Below are 23,253 nucleotides of genomic sequence, written 5' to 3'. Positions count from 1 at the left end.
AGATATAATCAAACATACACTTAAACGGGTAATCAGCCCATTATAGGGTCCAATATGCCCGTGGAAACAAATATGTGAAAATGTGAAAAGCTTGGATTTTAAGCGGAAAAACTAAAACTCTACCTTTATTTAGTGAATGGCTAAAAAATAATTATTTGTAAATGGTCCAACTTTTTTTTTTTTTATAAAGAGTTGCACAAACTGATTTTTTTTAACTGAAACTGTGTAGGAACATGTTCTAGGTTTGGTTAACAAAGGCAATAACCAGATCAGGTAGGATTTGATTTCGGGTATGGTTGAGTTTTTGATCAGTTTATTTCGGGTTTTATCCGGTTTTGGCCAGGTCGGGTAGAGATGGAAGCGTTCCCGACTTCCAGTAGGTCTGTTTTGGTTCTGGGTCAGATACGGTTTTTCTGGGAAATAGAAACCTGGTTCGTACCCACGAATCGGGTACACCAGGTCTGGTTTTGGGTCGGGTATGGGACCAGGTTTTATGCCCAAGTATGTAACGTCCAATGAAAGTTAGCTAAAGGTACATACTTTCGGCTACCTAGACGAAAAAATCATTCATCTCATAAACTCCCTGTCTTGTTTAATTCTAACAAATTTTGTTTAACATGTTTGATGCTATGATCCATGATCCATACACTGATATTCATTCACTTTTTATGCCCTTTACTCCAATTTTCACTATGTTAATTTCCTTTTAGATGGTACATTGTTCTTATTAGCATTTGCGATTTTATTACAATACATATCCAAGAAAAAATTACATTTATATGAAATGAAACCCCTATAATGAGGCATTACTAACAAACACACCCTCTAATAGACTAATACTAATTTTAAGTCTACACACCACCCTCAATCTCATTAAAAGGGATAACATTATCCTAGTCAAAAGACCATTTGGTTTTCATATAGCTTTGATTTCAATCTATATAAACATAATAAGGTGATGAACATGGAGTCTATTATATTCTAGTTGTCTTAAGCATATTACTTTGATACTCCAACGGGTACTCTTTGTGATACATAGAAAAAATTGTAGCTCATATTTTTTTATAATTACAAATGTATTACCAATCAAGGTGAGTAATTTTGTAAAACACAAACTTGGCAGTTAATCTGGCCAAAGTAATATAACACTGATATCTGTTTGTACAAACTATATTAACCAATGAAGTGAAATGAGTTTTGAAAGTTTGGCAATTGTAAGGTTAATTTAGGTAAGCCTACCTAATCCAAACTACATAAATAATTTTTTCCCTGTTCCTATATAAGAATCGTGAGAAATCAATTGGCCATATAGCAAATTTACTATAATCTAAAATAACATACAGTTACATAAGAAAGTAATAACAATAAAAATAAACATGGGTAAGATTGGCTACATTCGAAGCGCAGTATATTTATTCTTGTTATTGATTGCGACTAACAATGCCGCTATAGTCGATATAAAAACCAAAGGTGCCAAGGGTGATGGCATAACCGATGATGGTCCGGAAATATTGACATACATTTTTATCGTTACATATTTATGTTCATTCATAGCGGTAATTGTATATATTAGTGCTGATTTTTATATTATTATTTGTTTACTATTGATGTGCGAGCTGAATTTAGGCGATAATGAGGGCGTGGAAGGAAGCATGCGAAGGATCACCACCGGGTTCGTTGTTGATTCCACCAGGAAATTATATGTCCCTTGCTGTTCAGTTGAATGGTCCATGCAAGGGTCCGATTGAGATCAATGCGAATGGAGCCACCATAAAGGCGCCACCGGAGCTTGCGAAGTTCACAACAGAAAGTTGGTTCTCCATCAGGGGTGTTGATAAGTTGACCATGACCGGTGGTACTTTTGATGGCCAAGGCCAAGAAACATGGAAGACTACAAAATGCCAAGAGACTACAAAATGCCAAATACCAGTAGTAAGTGTTTTTTTTGCGACAAATTCACAAAAATAACCGTCAAAGACCGATGAGTTAGACGAATAAGCCTTAAACATTTTTTTAAACCAAAATATACCGACTTTTTCTATTGATATTTTCAATTTAAAAAGATTTACGACGCAGCTTGTTGTCCGTTTGTCTTATGTTTTTACGTAAACATTATATATTATTAAGGGGAAAATCCTCAAAATGGCCCATTTATATAATGTGGTTCCAAGTTTGTCCTCCCAAATTCAAGTTTCCAATTTTGTCCCTTTGGTATCTTGTCGCCGGCGACATGTTAGCGAACACCGACGATGTGTTAACATAACATAGGGTTGACAATGCGTTATGTTGCTAACATATGGTAGTAGCGATTTGTTAACGTTTAAAGCAGGGGTTCCACGATGCGTTAGTTGATAACGCATCGCTGCTACCCTATGTTAGCAACATAACCCCAAATTCAAGTTTCCAACTTTGTCCCTTTGTTATCTCGTCGCCGGCGACATGTTAGCGAAAACCGACGATGTGTTAACATAACATAGGATTGACAATGAGTTATGTTGCTAACATAGGGTAGCAACGATGCGCTAATGTTTAAAGCAGGAGTTCCACGATGCGTTAGTTGATAACGCATCCCTGCTACCATATGTTAGCAACACAACGCATTGTCAACCCTATGTGATGCTAACGCATCATCGGTGTTCGCTAACATGTCACCGGCGACGAGATACCAAAGGGATAAAGTTGAAAATTTGAATTTGGAGTGAAAAACTTGGAACCACATTCTATTAATGGGCTATTTTGGGAATTTTCCCATTAGATTTACTTAAAAAAAAACTAGAAGCTTCTATGTGTCATAATACCCCTAGCGCAAGTGGCTAAAGATTCTCTTGAAGACCGTGATGAGACTCACACTTCATGCAAGAGTATGATCTCCTAGGCCATGCATTGGTTTGCAACATAAATTTCATGAAGGTGGTGAAGAATCCAGCGTAAGAGATTGATTAATTTGCCAATCACTGGTTGATTGAAAATTTATAAAATCAAGCTTTTTTTTTGTCAAACTCATTGCTCAAGACGGTCTTTTTGATTATTTTCCGAATATTTCTAACCTTTCTACATTCCTTTTTACATAATCTCAGATTTAGTAACCTGAGAAATTCACTGTTTAAAGACATAACAAGTATCAATAGCAAGAACTTCCACATATCATTAAGGGGTTCTGACAACAGCAGAATGGAAAATATCAACATTAATGCACAGGGAAACAGTCTCAATACAGACGGTATTCATATCGCAAAGCTAAACGGACTAAACATCACGAACTCGAAGATAGGAACAGGCGATGATTGTATATCTTTTGGAGAAGGTAGCAGGAATATTCGTATTGAGGGAGTGTCATGTGGACCTGGGCATGGGTTCAGCATTGGAAGTTTGGGCAAATTCCCAAATGAAGAGCCTGTAGAAGGAATCCTTTTGAAGAATTGCACCGTCAACAGAGCCATAAATGGAGTTAGGATTAAGACTTGGCCTAATGGAGCCATAAATGGAGTTAGGATTAAGACTTGGCCTAATTCTCACCCTGGAATCGTTAGAGACATAACATTTGAGAATATCATTATCAACAATGTGCAAAATCCCGTGATTGTCGATCAAGAGTATTGTCCAAATAAAGCATGCATGGTATTACTATACATGTTGAGGTGTTTGTGATTCTTTATTACGCGTTGAAATAAGTTATTTTACTTCTAGGCAGTTTGCAACCCTACGAATGAACTCCATAGAGTTCGGTGAAAAACTGTAAGCGATAGCTTAAGTTTAGCGATCACTCAAAAACTTGCATGAGTTTGCTTGCATGGATAGCACACTTGCTAGAAGTATAAGAACTTTCAAATGACCCCCTAACCTACCCAAGGCCGGTTATCAGGTCTTTCGGGTCGTCGAGACACCCTGATAGGCCGAATTTTTTTAAATATATTCTTTTTTATGAAAAAAATATGTATTCTTTATGTTTAAACTCATTTACTTGACTAATTTAAGGCCCAATTTTTTTTCGCTTTCGGCCCAAAAATTTTTTCGCCTTTGACCCAAATTTTTTTCATGATGCTTGAAGACACCCTGAAAGTACCTACATGTATCTCGAACCACCTATTAATATAAAAGAGTTCTATTGAAGTCCGATTAATGGATATTACTCCACTGATTTTAAAGTACAGAGTTAATTTTAGTTCTTGTGATTACTAGAAAGGTGCTCCTTCAAAAGTGAAGTTAACGAATGTGAGCTTTAGGAGGATTAGGGGAACATCTGCATCTAAGGTCGCGATGAAGCTTATTTGCAGTGCAGAAGTACCATGCGAAAATGTGGAGGTGGCTGGTATTAACTTGACATTCAATGGAGGACCGACCAACTCACAGTGTACTAACGCGAAGACGAAAACTACCGGCCAAAATGTCCCCGGAGTTTGTGCAGCCTAGATCCAACATACATAATATCATACAACCAATTTGATCTGGATCATCAACGGGACATAAAGATACTAAAATCTCATAGAAAATTGTTCATGCTAAAATTCAAAAACTTTATATGTATTTATGAGGATGCACATAAGAAGTTGTTGTAGGGAGATTTGTGTATGTATACTAATTTATTAAATTGGGATTTATAATGAATATTAAAAGCTCCTAATTATAGGGAAGAACCTCGCTTATTACATGCAAACAAAGTGATACATTTTCCTGTTGGTGTATATATATATATATATATATATATATATATATATATATATATATTTTGAAAAGATCCAATACACTAATCTTTAACGTACATTAACGTACGCGAATCCTGCGTTTCATGAATCGATCCATGAAATCACATCCCAACATCTCGGAATCGTCAATACATATCCAGTTAATCATTGGCTAATCGAAAAAAACAGTTTTGGATCGTTAATCGATCAATTTTTTACTTTTTTCACGAAGACCGTTTTTTAGCGTTTTAGGTTTTTGGCTGAGCGTTTAAGTTTTTGTGAGCGTTTTAGGTTTATGCCTTTGTTTTTTGCCTTTGAGCGTCTCGCGTACCTCTCGTACGCTAAGGCATTAACGTACAGTATCTCTACCCTATACACACACACACGTGGTTGCTCTATATATAGAGGAGAAATATTTTGAGAACTTAATGAGTTGTAAAAACTTTAATAACTCAATATGAACCACACATTAAATTAAATGGTTATAAAATATGTGGTTGAGATTAAATTTATTAAAAGTGACTTAGAAGAGAGAATAAAGATTTTTAATAATTACACAAGTTTAAATGTTAGTTAAACATGTGTAAAAATTCGATTCGGTGTGTAAAATAATACCGTAATTTTTTTACGTTACTTACAGTTACATATTACATATGTGTAAAAAAATTCAATAAAAATAAAATTGTTAGGTTTAGTTATTTCGAGTTCTTAAAACTCAAAGTGGTTTTCAAAAGAAATCAATCTTACATAACTATAGTTTTGTATTTAGCTAACTTCAAATTAGTATTGCTAGAGTTGATTCTCATTATTATGATTACATGCTCCATCAAAAGTGAAGTTAGCAAATGTGAGCTTTAGGAGGATCACGAGAACATCTGCAACTAAAGTGGCAGTGAAGCTTGTTTGTAGTGCAGGGGTATTAAAAAACATCGAGGATCAGCCAACTCATATAAAAACACCAATTTCTTCTTGAGTCATAACACTATTAAAAAAAAATGGACAGAAGAATAGTAACTAAGATTCAAGGTTGTTTCAATTAAGTCACTCATACTATTTTTTTTTGATTAAGTTATTCAATAGTATTCTAATACGATCTTTTTAACCATCACATATATTTCATAAATAACTAAAACGGCAATTAAACCAGCATTCTTTTTATTTTTTTTGTTAGTAAATATATCACTTACAATAAGATAGTAGTAGTCCCCTTGTTTAAAAACACGAGGTGTAAGTTGAGTGATGTAAATAAGACACAAAAAATATGAGTGTCTTAATTGAAAAAATCTTGAAACTTTGTTACAATACTATAATGTTTCCCCTACAAAAGACACCATATGCGACTGGCTAAACATTGCTAGGTATTTGCTTTGCGACTACATTTTGCAACAAAAATTTTGCCACCAAATTTATGACTTGATTTTTTTGTTGTTGCGAATTTAGCAATTGAATTTGCGACTAATCTGTTTTCGTGACCAAACTGCCAGCCACTGTAATTATGACCAAAACTATTTGTGGCAAACCCTTTTTCGACTGAACTGTTAATAACATAAATTGCTACCAAATATATCGATTAGACGGGTCTGTTTTTTGAAATTAATTTAGCAACTAATTAGTTTCGTTTCAAACTTGCCATCAACTTTGCAACCACCGTTTTGAATTAAAGAAATTATGTTGTGTTAAAAACGAGCAATGTTGAATAGGGAGGTACGGTCCGATCTCGAGGGGTGGAAGGAGGAGATCACTAAAGTTCAAGGGCCATTTAGTTTATTGATATTAGATAATGGTCATATTCAAATTAGTGTTTGAGTTAGGTTCAAATTGTTTTTCTTTTCTTGTAGGCCAAGTTAGAAGAAGTCTTTAAATAATTGGTTATTTTATTTAGTTTGTAACTTACTTTATTCTGATAAAAAAAAGTGTCGAACAAGAAGTTTGTTCAGCCCCTGTGTTCGTACGAGTTGTGTACTCGATCAAGTTTTATCATCTTGCAAATTCAACATGTTGAACTAGAAAAAAGTTATAAATTCCATCACCCATTTTCAAATAGTTATTTAGATTAACAAAATTGTATTGATTCAATTTAACACAATATAATAAAATCAAATTATAACTAGGCATAAGCTAGTGTACCTATCCTGACTCATTACAAATAATAATCACCAAATACTAGGCATAAACTCCCATATATATATCACCCTTACAACCCGTTATCACCATAACAAACCCAAATAGTATCTTCTTATACTTGTAATGACCCATGATAATTCATTACCATCACATACAACCGATTATGATCTTTTAAAAGCAATATTCACCCATCATAAGCGTGGGCTCCCAACCCATGAAGACTCTCTACTATGACTCTTTATAACACTAAACACATTATAACAATATATAACTAATACAAAACCATAGCACCAAAACATAATCAACATGCCCGGCTCCGAGAATCCTCGGAACATTTTGGGTCGGGACAAGTAATATAGATTTTTGTGTCTTTTATAAATTTGGTTTAATAGTTCAAACAATTATTGACTTTTGTAGAAAATATTTTAAAGAGAGAAAAAAAGAGTAAGAGACATAAAAATACGTTGTTTTGATTTCAATACTTAAACGTGTGACCTTTGCACTTCCTTATAACGGTTTTTCCAATTGAACTAATGAAACTTTAATGTACACTAACTGTGGATGTATAATTTAAATATATTACTTTTGACACATACACACACACACATATATAAAAAGAGACGATTTGGCCCTTCGGAATACCGGGCCAGAGCCGTAGCCCACCCCCCCCTTTGGGTCGGGCTTGATAATCAACTTATCCTAGTCGTTAATATTATAGTCAAATACGACAATGCATGTTATAAGACAGTAAAACAAAATAATGCCTACATAAATAATACAGAATGACTTCATTTGAGAACCATTTGAGTTTGGTCAAATCGAAGGAACGGGAGCACAATACAAGGGAAAAGATGAAATTTGGTCACATCAGAGTTGGCGTACCATACGCCAAAATCAACGTATGGCAGAAAGTAATCAGCGTATGGCAGGAAATTTGGAGTATGGCTTTGTCAAAGTTAAGGTACTGTACGGCAGACTTGGCTTACCATATGGCAAATGACAGCCTAATGCGAAAAAATCCAAAATTTTCACTATAAAAGCCATATGTTTTAGGATTTTGGGGGAGACCATTTTCCAGCCGTTTTTGGGGATTCTAAGGCTGATTTTGGACCTTTCCATTCATCCCAATCACCTCTCTAATCACGTTTCCTTCGACCGAATCAAGATTTGAAGCTGTTATCCCCATGAGGCAAGGCTAAACCTTTGTGAACACCTTAGGCTAGGGTTTTGTGTAAATTTACTTTTATCGGATTCTAAATGCTTTAATGATTAATAACTTGGTTTGATTATGTTCTAGAATGATGAACTAAACAATGACTAGTTATTTGAAAAACAATGATCACAAGTTGACATATCATATTTTAAATATTAATACGACATTCACTTCTAAGAGTTTGCCCTTGCAGTTACTAATGAATTTAGTAGAAACATTTTTAATAATTTATTGACTTTTAAATCAAAGAAGAAGCGACCCACCACTTTTATCAGCACAACATCCTTCCATCGAATGTAGACATGTTCTTTATTAAATATCACTTGGAGCAATGCATTATCTTTACCAAGGGCATCCATGTGACATTCTCCAGCATCCCACCAGTAGAAAAAATGCCTTTAATGACACACGCACTATGACACGCGTTGATTTATGACTTGCAAATGTGTGTGCCATTAAAAAAATTTCGTATTCTTTAAAATTTAAAAGATTTATGACACTTATTTTTGTGTGTCATTTATTAAGTGTCATGATTTAAAAAAAGGAAAATGCGTGTCGTCTTGCATTCCAAATGAAAAATTGAAAACCCGCCCAAAATACTTCTTAAAACCTCTCAAAATCACTTCCAAGTTATATCCACTATCCAGGTATACAAACAAGAAGCTTAGGGTTTCTCAGCACCAAATCAGGCCATCTTCTCCATGAGTACCACCTTCTCGAAGCCAGGGTTTCATAATCCGCCCAAGTTCAGTCGCCATTTTAGTTTCCAGTATTGATCTCGAGGTGAACCGCCCAAGTTCAACCACCTCCTTTATTCTCGCTCCAATATTGACCTCGAGGTGAACTTTCGTTCTCTATACCATATGAATATTTATCTTATTATTTTGATTTTGTGTTAGTTTGTGATTGTTATGTTAACTTAGTGTTACAAGCCCTAATTTTGGCGAATCAATGGAATAGGCGTAACTTAGGGTTTTATGTTCAGTTATGTAGTTTGTTTATGTTAAATTTTCAATTGATTGTGCATTAGTTTGTGATTGTAGTGTAGACATACAGTTACAGGCCCTAGTTTTGAGGAAATTGAAATCTGTTTTGAGGAAAATGTATGAAACATGTATAAGAGTAAGAGTAAGGGGTGTAAACGAGCCGAGCCGCTCGGCTCGCTTTAGGGGTGGCAATGGGTCGGGTTTGGGACAGGTTTAGGTATTCCCAAACCCATACCCGATTGTTAAAGCCCGTCCCAAACCTGTTTGGTATTTTTCGGGTAATTACCTGTTGGGTATCTGGTAAACCGACGGGTTCCGGGTATCTATTGGGTTTGAGATAATATAACAAATCAAACAATTAATCATTTGAATTAGTTAGAAACTGAAAAAGTGAAAGTATTAATTTTGTGAAAAGGGACTGGAAGAATGCGAGCAGTTGCAGCAAAGGGACTTGTTGTCTGTATACTTTGTAGTTTGTACACAGGGATTATTGGTTTAAATTTGATATTGAAAAAAGTTAAAATTAATTAAAACAAATGAAAATCATAAATGATATACTTAGAAACTAAAAAGTCAAATCTGATGGATTAGTTCGAGAACTGTTATTGAATATAACAAGTTAAGTATTCTAATATTACATTTTATAACGTTTTGATGGACTAGGCTCGTTTTGACTTGTGAAAGCTAAAGAACTTTTTTTCTAAAGCTCCAGCTAGGCTCGTTAGTTGTTTTTTCAAGCTCGAGCTCGGCTCACAGATTATTTATTATTTAATTTATAGATGTTTTTAATTATTTTTATGTAGTTTTGGGGAAAATCTTAAAACGATCCTAAGCTCGGCCCAAGCTTGTGTAGTATCTTTGACTAGATATGATATGATATGTTGATGCAACAAATAGGATATAACATGGTCTTAAATCAACAGATAATATTTAGCTGTTATGTAATCATATTAACCAAATCATGTTATGTCATGTTACTTAAACACATTGCTAGCTCTTAGCTCTTTACTCTTTCCACATGTTAAAGCAGTTTTAGTTTTAGTTTTAGTTTTACCCTTTTTGCAACATGCAGCAACAACTGTCTTAAATGTCTTAATATTTGGTGCAAAATGAAGTTCTTTTATGCTTAAATTAATCCGTGACTAATATATTGCCTGTGTCGTGTCACCTAATACAACACATTTTTCTAAATTGCATTTGAACATGGTTTTGTTTATGCGTACGCTTAAATTAATCCATGACTAATATTTATCTTTTTCTTAGCACCTAATATAACACCTATTCTGAATTGCATTTGAATTTGGTTTTGTTTATGCGGACAAAACGAAACAAGTCTCGTTAATAATACCATTAGCAGGTATGTGGCGCCTTTGTAGGAGTCATATCCATGAATGAGAACACAATGGCTTCGGCGCTAATTCAAGTACCACGCCATATTCATATCCCTCAATTGCCAAGCACATATTAATTATTTTGGAATGTTGGTAAATCATATGGGTATAAGGGTATAAGTATCTGTTTTCTTCTCTTGTCTGGTTAATTATGTACTTTAGTATTATTGATGATTTTTATAAATCCACGAAGTCCTCATTTAGTGTAACTTTAATGATGGAAATGTAGGTATGACTTGCAACATCTGAGCTTGAAGTGGTCCAGATGAGTGAAAACGTAAGGGTAATTTGCATGTTTGCTTATGTTTATATTGCTTTATTTTAATCTAATATGTTTTGACATGATCAAATTTTGTAACTTTTTTTTAATTTTTCTTCTTAGGTTTGGGGATGCAAAGAGGAATACACGGGGGCGGATTTTGATGAAGTTCGAGAAGATTGGTCGAGTTACACGACATAGTTTATTTTCTGGTAGTGATATATATTGTATTGACTATTAATCAATATATTAGTTAACTTGGGGATATTTGTAATATTTTGATGTAGAATGTTTAATAAAGAAATGAAATGAATAATTTTTCTAGTTTTTACTCTATAATTGTGTCATTAATATAAAAATTATTAGTTATGGAAAAAAAGTAGCAATATATATTTTTTGAAAAATAAATATACGATGACACGCAAAAGGGTGTGTCGTATATTGGTGTCATAAACACGTGTCATAAATGTGTGTCATAAATGTGTGTCATTAATGCATGTCATTAATCATGACACGCGGATGCGTGTCATTTACAGTTTATGACGGGGCTATCAACTACACGCATTGTGCTGCTAAATGGATGGATCTTATCAATGTCCATGAATGATAAATCATAGATTGAACCGCCGAATCGAAAAATTTGGGTGCTATCATATAGCCTTGTATCGGCTAAGTTTACGAGTTGGAGATAAGCGGCATCTGTACCATTTAATGACACGCAATGCGTGTCGTTAAAAGCATTTTTTCTAGTAGTGTCGATTAATGAATGTGCTCTGATATCAAGTGATGATCCCTCGTTCTTGATTCTGACTCGATGATTTGAGTAATGTTTGAGTAACCATGATCAAACACTTAAATATGATATAATGTAAGCAAGCTATAATCAAGCACACACTTGAATTGAGAAATGCAAAATAGGGTTCTTGTGTATGTTAACCGAACCGTTGTGTCGATTGAGGGTGTTAGTATATCGCATCCCATAGATTGATCCATTTGGTCCAAACAGGCTATAAAACAAGCAACAAAGCCCAATGTAAATGTTTTAATACTAGATCAGATAAACAAAAGAATTATTCCCCAAATGTGTCCTACTAGTAGGAGGTTTGGATTCTCCAGTGGAGACTAAAGTTCGAATACTATTTGTGTCACTTTTTGGTGGATATTGACAATGAATGATTTGAGCTAGGCCTTATGCAAAGGTTGTCAATTCGAACCCTGAGCCCTCCCCTGTTTTCGTCTCATCGTATGTTACGCTAGAAAATTCTGCTCTTGTTGTGGCACAACGAATGTCAAGTGACTGTCGGTGGTATGGTTTTCTAGGAGAACGTCCAAGCCAAACTTTGAAGTTAACGTGGGTCCGGTTAAGACACAATAGTGTGGCCAGAGTGGGGCATTGAGGCTCTCCAAATTTAGTGAGTGCGATAGCCTAAATTCAAGAAATTGTCACTGTTCTACAAAATAAATGAAAAGAATTGAGACCAGATTAGTTATTGAGATTAACCAATTTGGATTTTTTTTCCAGTGTTTAACCAATTGAGACCAGATTAGTTATCTCCATACCATTCGACACACATGGTGGTTCCTCATCAGCCTTGGTAATTTCCAGTGTTTAACCAATTTGGAATTTTTTTTCCGTTAAAATGATACTTCATATCTCATTAAACTCAAAACGATTACAATGTTATCTTGTTATTAATCAAATTCTCACGAATCTTTATCTCATGCCTAGCCATATGGGGCCTGGACGTTTGTAACTAATTGGTACCAAATACAAAACAACGAAAGTTAAAAGTTGCAAAATTTCTACAAGGCTTATGCTACGTCAAAATTTAGACATAATCTATAAGCCTCTTCCTTTGACACTGTTGCAAGTTTGGGTTTGATTCTACTCAACTTATTGACTTATAAGCTTCACGTCTATGGTCCGGCACACGGGTCTATTATTAAGTATACTCTTCTAAATGCCACCTCAAATGCTATGTAGTTGAACACGTGCTAAAAAGTGACCTTAAACCATAAGGTGTAGATGTCTTTTACTTCTCATTTTATAGTGTCACGTCAGCGTCACATCATACCTCACTCAACTCCACAATCGAAAATGGTCACCAATTCACCACTTCTCCTTCATTTTCAAATAAAATAATAATATTTATATAACTAATTTAATTTAATATGACTAAGATTAATTTAATACAACTAAAATTAAAATTTAAATAAAAATAAAGTTGCATTCATTGGAAAAATAACAAGAAATACAAATTACTTAATATAAAACATAAAACGAGGAAAACAAATACAAAATTTGAACATACTTTCTCGTGCGGTTCTCTCGGACATTCTCAAATACTCATCACATGCGTCAGATGTCGTCTCGTGCCCCATTTGACATAGTGTAGCAGTGCATTTTTTGTAAGTTGTAAAACCTCTACGTCCTCTTGCATCCATTGATTGTCTAAAAAATGGGTAGTAGGCTTCTATATCTTAAGCTATCTTTATGAATAACTCTTAGCTCAAACGAAAAAGTCTCTAAACATTTTTTCGTCATATACCGGATTGTCGCCAAAGTAATAAGCTACTAGACGCTCGTGAGCCGCTTCACGATCTCTGTTCAAAGCAACTCTTCTTGTTTTCAGTGTCGAATTTTCGCCCTATTTGGATACTATAGCGGCTACAGTAGACACGATCGTGTGAATAAAAAGCGGAATGACCGAACTCGACTCGTCATCAGATGAAAAATCCATAACAAAAATGAATTAAAAGTTTAATTTAAGAGAAATTTGTAATATTTTAATTGGAAAAAATGAAAAAGAAGTGGTTTATTTATTTGGTTTAATAAATTATTTACTTAAAAAAATTAAGTAACCAGTAAAACCTAAACGGTTGTATTAAATAAAATATAGTTTTTGTTTGTTGAAATTATCAAATCAAACATATTTAGCCACAATATTATTGGTGAGTTGGGCGGCAATTTATCCACATTATTTGTGCCGCTCACTCACCCCAATATGAAGGGAGTGGCGCACACCATCGGCATCGATAGCCACGTATTGAATTTTAATGGCAAACTGTGAACTTACATTGAACGTAAAAATATCCCTAATTATTACCCTGCCAAGCAATAATCCAAATGTATAAGTCTACATGTCGCAACGATCCACATATCTTAGTGTGGCTTACCACATATAGGATCATTGTGTGTGGGGCCTCCCAAATAGTAATATTAATACGTGCCCTATAGAATCACCAACTACAATTTCAAATTACCTCTACGGCTCTACCCATGCCAATTGTGATACTCTCTCAGCTTAGGGTCGGAACGGTTCCGGAATTGAAAAAAAGTATTGGATCAAAAGCGAAAAATATTTTAAGCCTTAAGTAAAAGAAGTATTTTGTTGGGTTTAAATAATTTAGTTTTTGAATTGACTTCCTTGGTTATAATTTGGGTTATGTAAAAAACTTTTGTATAAAAATATGCCTAAACATGTTTCAAATTAGACTGGATATCATAACCTTTCGGTTGGGAGTCATACCATTTGCCACTAGATCAAGTCCACAATCAAGTGATCAACCACCCAACCCCACCCTAGGGCCGGTAGACTCAGCTAAAATGGCTTTCGTAAACACTTTACTGAAAAATGTTATCCAAAGATCACCAACAGGGTTTATCATAGACAGACAGACTCCTGACATAGTATCATGCAAGCTTACATGCCAATATCATCAACAACTTATCGATGATCGTCTATTCAAAAATAGTTTCCACTTAAAAGCAAGAAAATTTGGACTTCTTAGCGGTAGTGGTCTCTTGGTTATCAGTCGCTTTAATTCTCGTGTTTTTGGTTTATTATATTTTCTAATTTTAAAAAAAAATTGACAAGATAATAAAAAGGAAAAATAAGTTAAAAAAAAACTTCATTACCCGAGTTATCCGCATATCTCCCTAATATATCTGAATATGTATATACCTAGTTGTCTTATATAATATTTTCACATATGCAACCAACACATGGTGGTTCTTAAAAAAGTTGACATGATAATGGTATCCAGTATGGAGTTGGGGGGCTACTGAAAACATTAATTAGTGGAGGACCCAATTGTGTACTCAAAATAAAACTTATGGTTCGCAATCTTGAATAGTAATCCTAGCAGTTGCTATTTGTAATATTGTATGGTTCCCATTTTTACATCATGGCCTTGCCCTTTGACTTTTTATTTGTGTGGGTGTTGACTTGTCCTTCTAGTAATGTCCCACACTCTTTCCACAATGAAGATTAATATAAAGATAAGGTAATCATGCAATCAATTATCTTGTTTTCCCACTTTTGTTTAGAGTTGGTTGGTTTGTTTGAATGCTATTTAGAAGCATCTAGTGAAAAGATATGTTTGTTCTCTTTTGTTTATTGTTATCTTATCATCATTAGCTTAGAATGTGTTTTTGATGTTTAATTAGTTGTTAATGTTAGGTTTGTGAAGGCTTTGGGCCGGGTTTTTGTTGACATTTAGAAGACAAATGGGGTGGTCCGTTTAATTAAGGAGGAAGACCTGCTTCGAGTTTTCCAAGTCACTAAGCTACTAAACCTAATTGTAACTCTATATACACCTTAGTAAATAAACTCTACGTTGCAGCTCGTGGACGTAGTTCGCCTTGATCGAATCACGTAATCTCGTGTTCTTACATGCACCGGTTCACTTTCATGAGACAGCATATCTGTAACACCCCAACCCGGAGCAGGCTGACGTGTCACTATTACAGATATCATAGACCAAACAAAAACCATTTAAATGAAATGAAAAGAATCCCATGGCAACCAAAAGAGTTAAAAACACTGAAAGAAATTCTAAGTCAAATTTATTAAATGCTTAAATAAAAGAAAATTAAATCAAGTCCTTATTCTTGAGCTTCATTTTACTCTCATCACTGATCTCCCCGATTTCCCGAATTACCTGTTAGCAAATAAGACAGACATAAACAAGAAAATACGGCTGAGCCAAAAATTGCCCAGTAACGGAGAGAACAATAGTACAGGTAAAGGCATACATAAGACAAAACACATACTGAAATAAAACTGAAACTATTGCGGATATAAAACCACGTTTTAGACCGAACTATAATTAAATGCGAAACATAATCCGATACACGATCGGGACGTAATCTGAATATACTCAAATTTAACCAAATGCATATACACATATCAAAACGGACCAGAAATATAGCGAAACAAAATATAATTACTAAAATACACGACGATGATGTTAAAATAAATAGGTCGTGTAATACGGAAGCACCCAGAGCCTAAACAGAGGGGTACACAGCTAGCTAGTCCATGCACCAAGGAGACGGTGTGGGTGGCGTGCACACATTGTTCCATCTCAAACAGAAGTCAGGAGTCAGGAGTCAGGAGTCGGAGCTAAGATCGATCTATACGCCTCTAAGTGGCCAAGGTACTACATGAGTACTTTCAGAGACGCCGTGAACTTTGATTACGCACTGTCACGATAAGTGCCATGTCGTTGACGCCCCAACGACAAGTCAGAAATGCTCGGGTAACAGAGTACTGAACTAAAGTCGTATAACTAAAAGATATTTAAACAGAAACATGCAATAATGAATTCAAAATATATATAACCTATTGCATGCTATAAAATTAATATAACCATATCATACGAATAAACCGAACTAGATAACAAAAATCCGCACTACGAAGTGACGGACATCGAATATAAAATGGACTAGAACCAATACTATGAGTGAAGAAAAACAGAATCCGTACCTTAAACAAAGCAAAAAGAAAAGATAAGGTTGTCTTCAACTATATTGAGAATCTACATTATAATATAGTTCACATAAGATTTATTGAACTCAAAATATATTGCGTGATTAACCGATCGGTCTTCCGGCGACAAGGGCTTTTTATAAATAAAAATAATAATAATAATTCGACACTTGATTTCATAAAAGTCATGTAATTGTTACTAATATTAATATATAACGTTAAATGGATGGCAAGAGTTTTGAATTTAACACTAATAGAATAATACTATTAGTTAAACAAAAATAACGTATGAAACTAATTTACGCAGTAGAGTTCAAGTTATATATTACTTAGAATATGTGTATAGATATAAGTGTATGAGCAAAATTGTTGCTTTATTCCTTTTAGTTATATGATGGTTTCATAAAACAATTTCCAATGCTCTTATATAATTGTATGGTGCAAAACAAGTTTTTACAAAACTCACGTGCATATTCAACAATGTCAGATTAATTTTCTTTTTAGTCAACTTCCTTTTCTTTTTTTATTTATTTACTTTATTTCTGATGAATGATTCTTATCTTTAAACGCAAACATGCATCTATTAACACATAGAGATTTAAAGCCTTAAATGGCAGGAACCGTCAATCGTCACAGCCGCAAAGTATCGGGATGAATAAAACAAAGGAAGGTCTGGAATTATTACCCGCACTGTGAGATGATATGATCAGGAAGCGGGGCGTCAGAGACGGTAATCCGGAGACGCTTACGACTGCATCGGTCCAACAAACCAACAAAGTTTCTGATCAATTAGAACATCAAAGAAGCAACTAATCTTAAATGCTGGTCATGAATCAAACTGACCTGAGAACAAAATAGATGTCTGGTTGTTAGCGGCCCGGTAGTGTCCGATTTGTAGTGGCGGAGGCAGTCTACGGCGGCAGCGGAGGATGAGGCTTATTTAATAGTGGCGGGGCGATGCGATGGTGGTAACTAAGAACAAAGGTCGTGTGAGAATAGGAGCTAGTAGGTCTTATGAGATGTGATTGAGAGAGTTTGAAGATGTTTATAAAGAAACGAACATATCATCTCGATCTATCCGCAAGTTTGAATTTGAAGAAGGTAAGTAGATGATGATTGAATTTAGAATAATACACATGTGCTTAAATCTTGAGTTTGAACTTTGAACTCTTCCAGGTTCTATTTATTTATTTATTACTATTATTATTGTTATATAATACTAAAGTTCGGGTTATTATAATATCAATGGCAAAATAAGGGATATATATGTTCAAACAAATCGAAAAAAGGTTGCGAATATTACCATTCCTCATGAAATGCAAAGCTTTACAGCAAACAAGAATCAATGATAGGCCAGAGAAAGTGCAGCCATTCATGTGATACTAAGATAGCAAGAACTGATTCTCCAATGTAATTATATATTATTCGTCACCAAATTAAAATCTATTTATAATTATAAAACAACAATCAAATACCATAATACTAATAGTATTTATGTTTTGTTAAAGCAAATATTATAGTTTATGGTTGCTTTTGTAAATACGCAAATGAAATCATGTGCGAATTAGAGGAATGTAAAGGTCGAGTCGAGCTGCTTGGCTCATTTAGCTTACGAGAGTCTCTTAGTTTTCAAAAGCTTGAACTAGACTCAGGTTGTTTAACATATATACAAGAGCTTGAACTTGAGCTTGGCTCGTTTCAAAATCTATTAATTTATAGCTCAAGCTAGGCTTGTGAATAGTTTTCAACTCGAACTTGACTCGTTTATTATTTAATAATTACTATGTAAGTGTGTTCATAAACATTTATAATTATTTTTACAAATATATATGATTATACTTTTTTTATACATACCAAAATTTAAATTACTAGTTATTTCTGTAAAGTTTGTTTATAGTAATAACTATGTAAATACACATTAAATCTAATAAATAATATTAACATACGACTTGCAGGCCGGTCCTTTCATCTTAATGACCTTATTCGAGCTCGATAATCTCTTAGGCAAACACTTAATTAAGGCTATTTCATGTCCCCGCTGTGTAGCTCAGTTGGTTAAGGAGGCGTAAGACTTGAAACAATAATTAAGGCTATTTCATTGTAAGACCAACAATCTAGTAGGATTAGTTACAAAAAAGTTATATTACATTTCCAAATATCAAAAAGTTAGGACGAGAATGATAATAAGTGTAACACAAAATGTGTGCCCATCCATGTACATGGCTAGCCGGGAGTATCGTACCATGCTTTTTCGTTATCTCCATGTCGTGTGCCCATCGACTCTGATCACTTGAGCTTGAAGGTATAGATTAGGCCTGGATCCACATTCCATGCCATTAAATTCCAGTCCAATATGACATCATATCGTGTTATTAGGCACACGTGACCAAGTATTTATATTCTGAGACCACCGATTCCAACTAACTCACCAACAATGCTCTTGAATTTTAAATCGTTGGAAAGCTAATTGTTTATAGGGGATGATATGTTTTTCGTTTTCTTGAAAATGTCTGGTTTTCAAAAAAAGTCGTGAATTGGAAACGATTGCTGAATAATAGATCGATAATAAAACCTGGAAACGGCTAATAAGGACAATTGTATGCCTATTATTATCACTCATGGATTTTCGTGTCGTCAGTTACGATGGATAACCGATGGCTCGATCCTTAGAAAAAAAATTTGGTTAAAATAAATTTAACGGTATCTATTGGGAATATCCCGACGACCTTTTCAAACATAATATTTTTGTCGGTGATACTTCAGTTTATTTGTAGTGTTAACAAACTGTTCTCAAATAGCTTACTAGCAGTTTGGCTGGTTTACACCTCTTGAACACTTGACGACAGGTTTTGCTTTCAACAAATTGACATGCACAACATAAAATAAAGAAGAAAAAGACTGAAGTGAGAGTCCTCTAAATGGCACTCACATAAACATTTTTATGACTAGTACTAGCACTAACAAGTCCATCATGACATGCCACTATCATAGCTAGGCCATATACAAAGTCCTTCGTTATATGCCTTTTTTTCCTTCACTTCATTCCCACACAACTCTAAAACCACTTAGCTAATATTTTTGGTTAAACATGAGGAACATGAAGAAGAGTCCTAAAGTCGCCGATGAAAGCATGTTTGTAGAAGGAAATGGACTAGAGTTTCCAAACATGGCTCAACATACAAGGCAAAGGTTTTCGACTCATCTTACTCTTATTTACAACATCATAAGGGCTCCACTCTCACTTCTATCATGCTTATCATCTCAAACTGGTATAAGTGGTGCTACCGACGGAGTTTGGGTGTCTGGAGAGCTTGCACGGATGTCTGAGGTTAATCATCTTATGGTTAACGACAGTATGCGCTATGTTATTTTGATGTAACTAAAGAGATGTAAGTAGTAATAATCTATCATCGCTTTTCTTAAAAACATTATGGGAGATATTTGGATGTTAAATTAGTTTTTCGTTGTCGTGTTGCTGTGTCTTGTTGTATCTACATCCATTATCTTTTGTAGTAGATAGAAATTTGGATATCAATACAAAAACAGATTAGGGTTTCTCCAGGTTTACCCTCCATTTTACTACACTGCATATATGCAACTTTCCTTAATGCGGTATCGATTAGTTTTAATTAATGGAACTAGACAATTCAAGCATTCGTCAGTCTAGATTCACACCGCGTAGAAGAAAGTTTGTCACAGTTCCACAAAATGATAAAAAAAAACAAATTGCATGGTGGCTTTCTGGAATTGGTATCCTACACAATTGTTAACTATACCCTTGGTTGTGATCAATCTTTTTTATTTATTATGCATATTGATCATGAGTTGAAGAAACTTTAGCATGTTAAAAGATATGGTAAACTTATTGTTATGCCCCTATAATTAGATGTTTAGATCAAACTTTTTGACAAACTGTTTAGTACGTATTAGAAATATCGTCTTGTAAAGATAACTAGATAATAGTAGGATATAATTGTCTAACTAGACAAATTATTGAGTGGTTCTTCACAAGCAGGAGTGGCCCTTCTTGTATACAGATCGGTCATTCCATGTACGTGAAGAATATTTTTTAGTACTAGTATAGTGTATAAATCCTGACTGACCCTCTAAATATATATATATATATAGCAACTACCCCGTATTACGGGGGTCGTTTTATATTATTTGTTTTTAATATTTATCTATTTTTTGAATTTTTATTTTTTTATTGTATAAAGTTAATAATATACTTATGGTTTGATATTAAATTGTTTCGTAAATAAATAAATAAGATATTATAATCCAGTTTAAAAGCTATATGAGTTTGATGAGACCCAAGACCCGTTTATCTTTTAACTATAAAATTGGTTTTTTAATTATAAATAACATATATCTTTTTTTAAATAAATCAGATATTAATTTTTAGTATATTCCTACTTTATAGGATTTTTGTATCAAATATTTGATGAGATTAGTTTTTAATTTAATGAGATGTTATAACCCGTTTAAGAAATATCTGGGTTTGATAAGACTCATACTCGTGAATTCAGGTCAAATGCATGAGAAACCTCCATTTAAAAATCAAGCAAATCTGGTGACTCCAAAAAAGGGGAGCGACCACATCGCGACACGTAGGATTTTTTTTTTTTCGTTTATATATGTTATATATAGATAGTTAACAAAAAAATATTTCAGTCCCTTGTTAGAGAATTTCATGTGTAATCACAAGATCTTATGATAGGAATAAGGTGGGTATGAAACTATGAATGTATGGCAAATATCCAAGTGCAGGTTGGGATGGTCAAAGAATGATGAACCTAACCCTAAAATTGTTAGATTAATGAACCATTTATTCAATATCTTGTAGGTGAGGCTTCAAAATGAGCTTTCTCTTTTTACCTTTAAAGGAATCTTTGGTGACAAGCCTAGGTGAAAAGATTCCACATCTTTAATGGCAAATATATGGGTTGTGGAGTAAAAGGGGAACATAGAACAAAAGTTAACTTTGCACTAAATGTTTTTAATAATAATTAAAGACAATTTCATATTTAGGCCAACACTTCTTGGTCTTATTGGATAAAGAATCTCATCGGTTGTGCATATTTTAGTATTTTTTATATGTTTTTGAAAATTGCCATTAATGATCACTTAAGAGAAGAATGGAGGCTGTAATTAAAAGTATAGATGAAACGTACTTGTTAAGTTGTGGTCTAAGGGTTGCTACAAGACCTCATCGCCACCACTATGGTGGGATCCGATGAAAGTATCAAACATTCGTTTGTTTATATGTTATTTTATATAGTGTTCGAATATTTTATATATACAAAAAATAAGTTTATAAGATGTCCAATATTAGCATAGAGAAACTCCTAGAAGTTATACGGTCTAGAGCAAAAATAAGGGCTACGAATAGTCGAATACCATATTGGCATTACCAGGTCCGTTCATAGCCTGTCGTTGGTTTCTTTGTTGGTGGTGATGAGCGAGCTCATAGACATAGTAGGCCATTTCAGTGTTATATTTTTGTTAAAAAAAATGGTTAGTAATAACTTTGTATGTATTTCTAAATATATAAATTTATTAAACTTTTATAAAATAAAAAGCTATGTTTAATTGTTTTAAAATTTTTAAAGCTTGCTATTAAACCAAATATGACCATTTCTTCAGTATATAGCCACTTGTTAGGTTAGATGCCCATCCCCACGACACAAATATATAATTCTAGCTAGTTATTTAATATTTAATTTCTTAACGTCTATAACTATTTAAATTATGTAACTTTAAAATTTCCCATATATAATACTGAAATATACTTTAATACTTTAACTTTTAATTACATAATTTAATATTTAAATTATGTAACTTTAAAATTTCCCTCTTCTGTTTGGTTGGGCAGGGGTAAGCATGCGTGTGTTGACTTCACTGGGGTGTCCCCGTTGGTGGGGCTGAGAGAAAGTGGCTTCGTACTGGGACATGCGGTTTTGAGAGCGGAATCTAGGAAGATTGCTAAGTATGAGACAGCGTGTTTGGAGAATCAACACGTGTTCATTCCATTTGCCTTCGACACTTTTGGATCCCTAGCTCCCCAGGCGGTTCGCTTTTTGGAGCGGGTGCAGAAGGTGATCTACAGTGACTCGCAGAGCCCGAGGAACCAAGGATTTATATTTAGTAGAATAGGCTTTGCGATTCAAAAGGGGATAGCGGCGCAGCTTGTTGCTCGCTTACCCATGATCTAGATGTAACTCGGTTTGTGTTTTATATAAAAGTATCACTAAATCGTCACTTGGTTGGCTTTATCATAAAAAAAATTACATAATATACAAACATCATTATTTATATTTATTTATTTATACGATATAAGAATTTAAGTAGTTTACGAAAAAAGGTAATTAGCTTGGTTATACAAATTATAGTTAGTCGTGTCCAACGAGTCATAAAAATCGTAATATTATAACCCTACGTTCTATGAATGTTAAGTTTATACGACTTAGGTTCGCTTAAAAAAACTAGCGGCGCAACTTATTGTTACATGTTTGCCTTATGTATCGATATAATCACTATTTTATGATAAAATATATTACTGTAATAAATGATAGTACCCAAGTGAAAAAATACATGAATAAATGGAGATTTATGGAATGCTTTGATAAATCCTTGAATGAAAATGAATGTGATATATATGATTAGTGATAAACTAACCAAAATGTGTAATTCAGTCCACCACAAATGCTCAATACCAGTTTACACAAAAGAAATACTCATAGCGTTGAGTTAAGTGGAAATGTGACATTATATTCAGTATTTCGAGCATGCTAATGATCCAAAAGGCATGTGACATCTCGTTT

General features: G+C 34.0%; 2 protein-coding genes across 2 annotated transcripts; both read left to right on the top strand.

The window, feature by feature from the left end:
- The first annotated feature begins 1,237 nt into the window (after positions 1-1,237).
- LOC143560265 (exopolygalacturonase-like) lies at positions 1,238-4,410 on the top strand. The gene is made up of 4 exons (XM_077048603.1): positions 1,238-1,529; positions 1,627-1,931; positions 3,069-3,618; positions 4,180-4,410. Exons 1-4 carry the CDS (start codon positions 1,377-1,379, stop codon positions 4,408-4,410), a joined length of 1,239 nt encoding a protein of 412 aa, XP_076904718.1. The 5' UTR covers positions 1,238-1,376.
- A 14,920-nt stretch (positions 4,411-19,330) lies between these two features.
- LOC143560254 (uncharacterized) lies at positions 19,331-19,857 on the top strand. The gene has a single exon (XM_077048592.1). It carries the CDS (start codon positions 19,518-19,520, stop codon positions 19,806-19,808), a length of 291 nt encoding a protein of 96 aa, XP_076904707.1. The 5' UTR covers positions 19,331-19,517; the 3' UTR covers positions 19,809-19,857.
- Positions 19,858-23,253: the final 3,396 nt, after the last annotated feature.

Source organism: Bidens hawaiensis, unplaced genomic scaffold, assembly GCF_021521415.1.
Source record: "Bidens hawaiensis isolate Kalapana, Puna unplaced genomic scaffold, B.hawaiensis_p1.1 tig00020321_1, whole genome shotgun sequence".
In the NCBI taxonomy this organism is placed as follows: Eukaryota; Viridiplantae; Streptophyta; class Magnoliopsida; order Asterales; family Asteraceae; genus Bidens; species Bidens hawaiensis.
This window is presented reverse-complemented; position numbering and strand designations above follow the sequence as displayed.

What these genes read in the sequence shown, in the direction of transcription:
- LOC143560265 (XM_077048603.1), top strand. Translation starts at nt 1,377, where the DNA reads ATGGGTAAGATTGGCTACATTCGAAGCGCAGTATATTTATTCTTGTTA. An exon ending in TATTGACATACATTTTTATC is followed by an intron (nt 1,530 to 1,626) that starts GTTACATATTTA and finishes AGCTGAATTTAG; the next exon opens with GCGATAATGAGGGCGTGGAA. An exon ending in GTCCAAATAAAGCATGCATG is followed by an intron (nt 3,619 to 4,179) that starts GTATTACTATAC and finishes TGTGATTACTAG; the next exon opens with AAAGGTGCTCCTTCAAAAGT.
- LOC143560254 (XM_077048592.1), top strand. Translation starts at nt 19,518, where the DNA reads ATGAGGAACATGAAGAAGAGTCCTAAAGTCGCCGATGAAAGCATGTTT.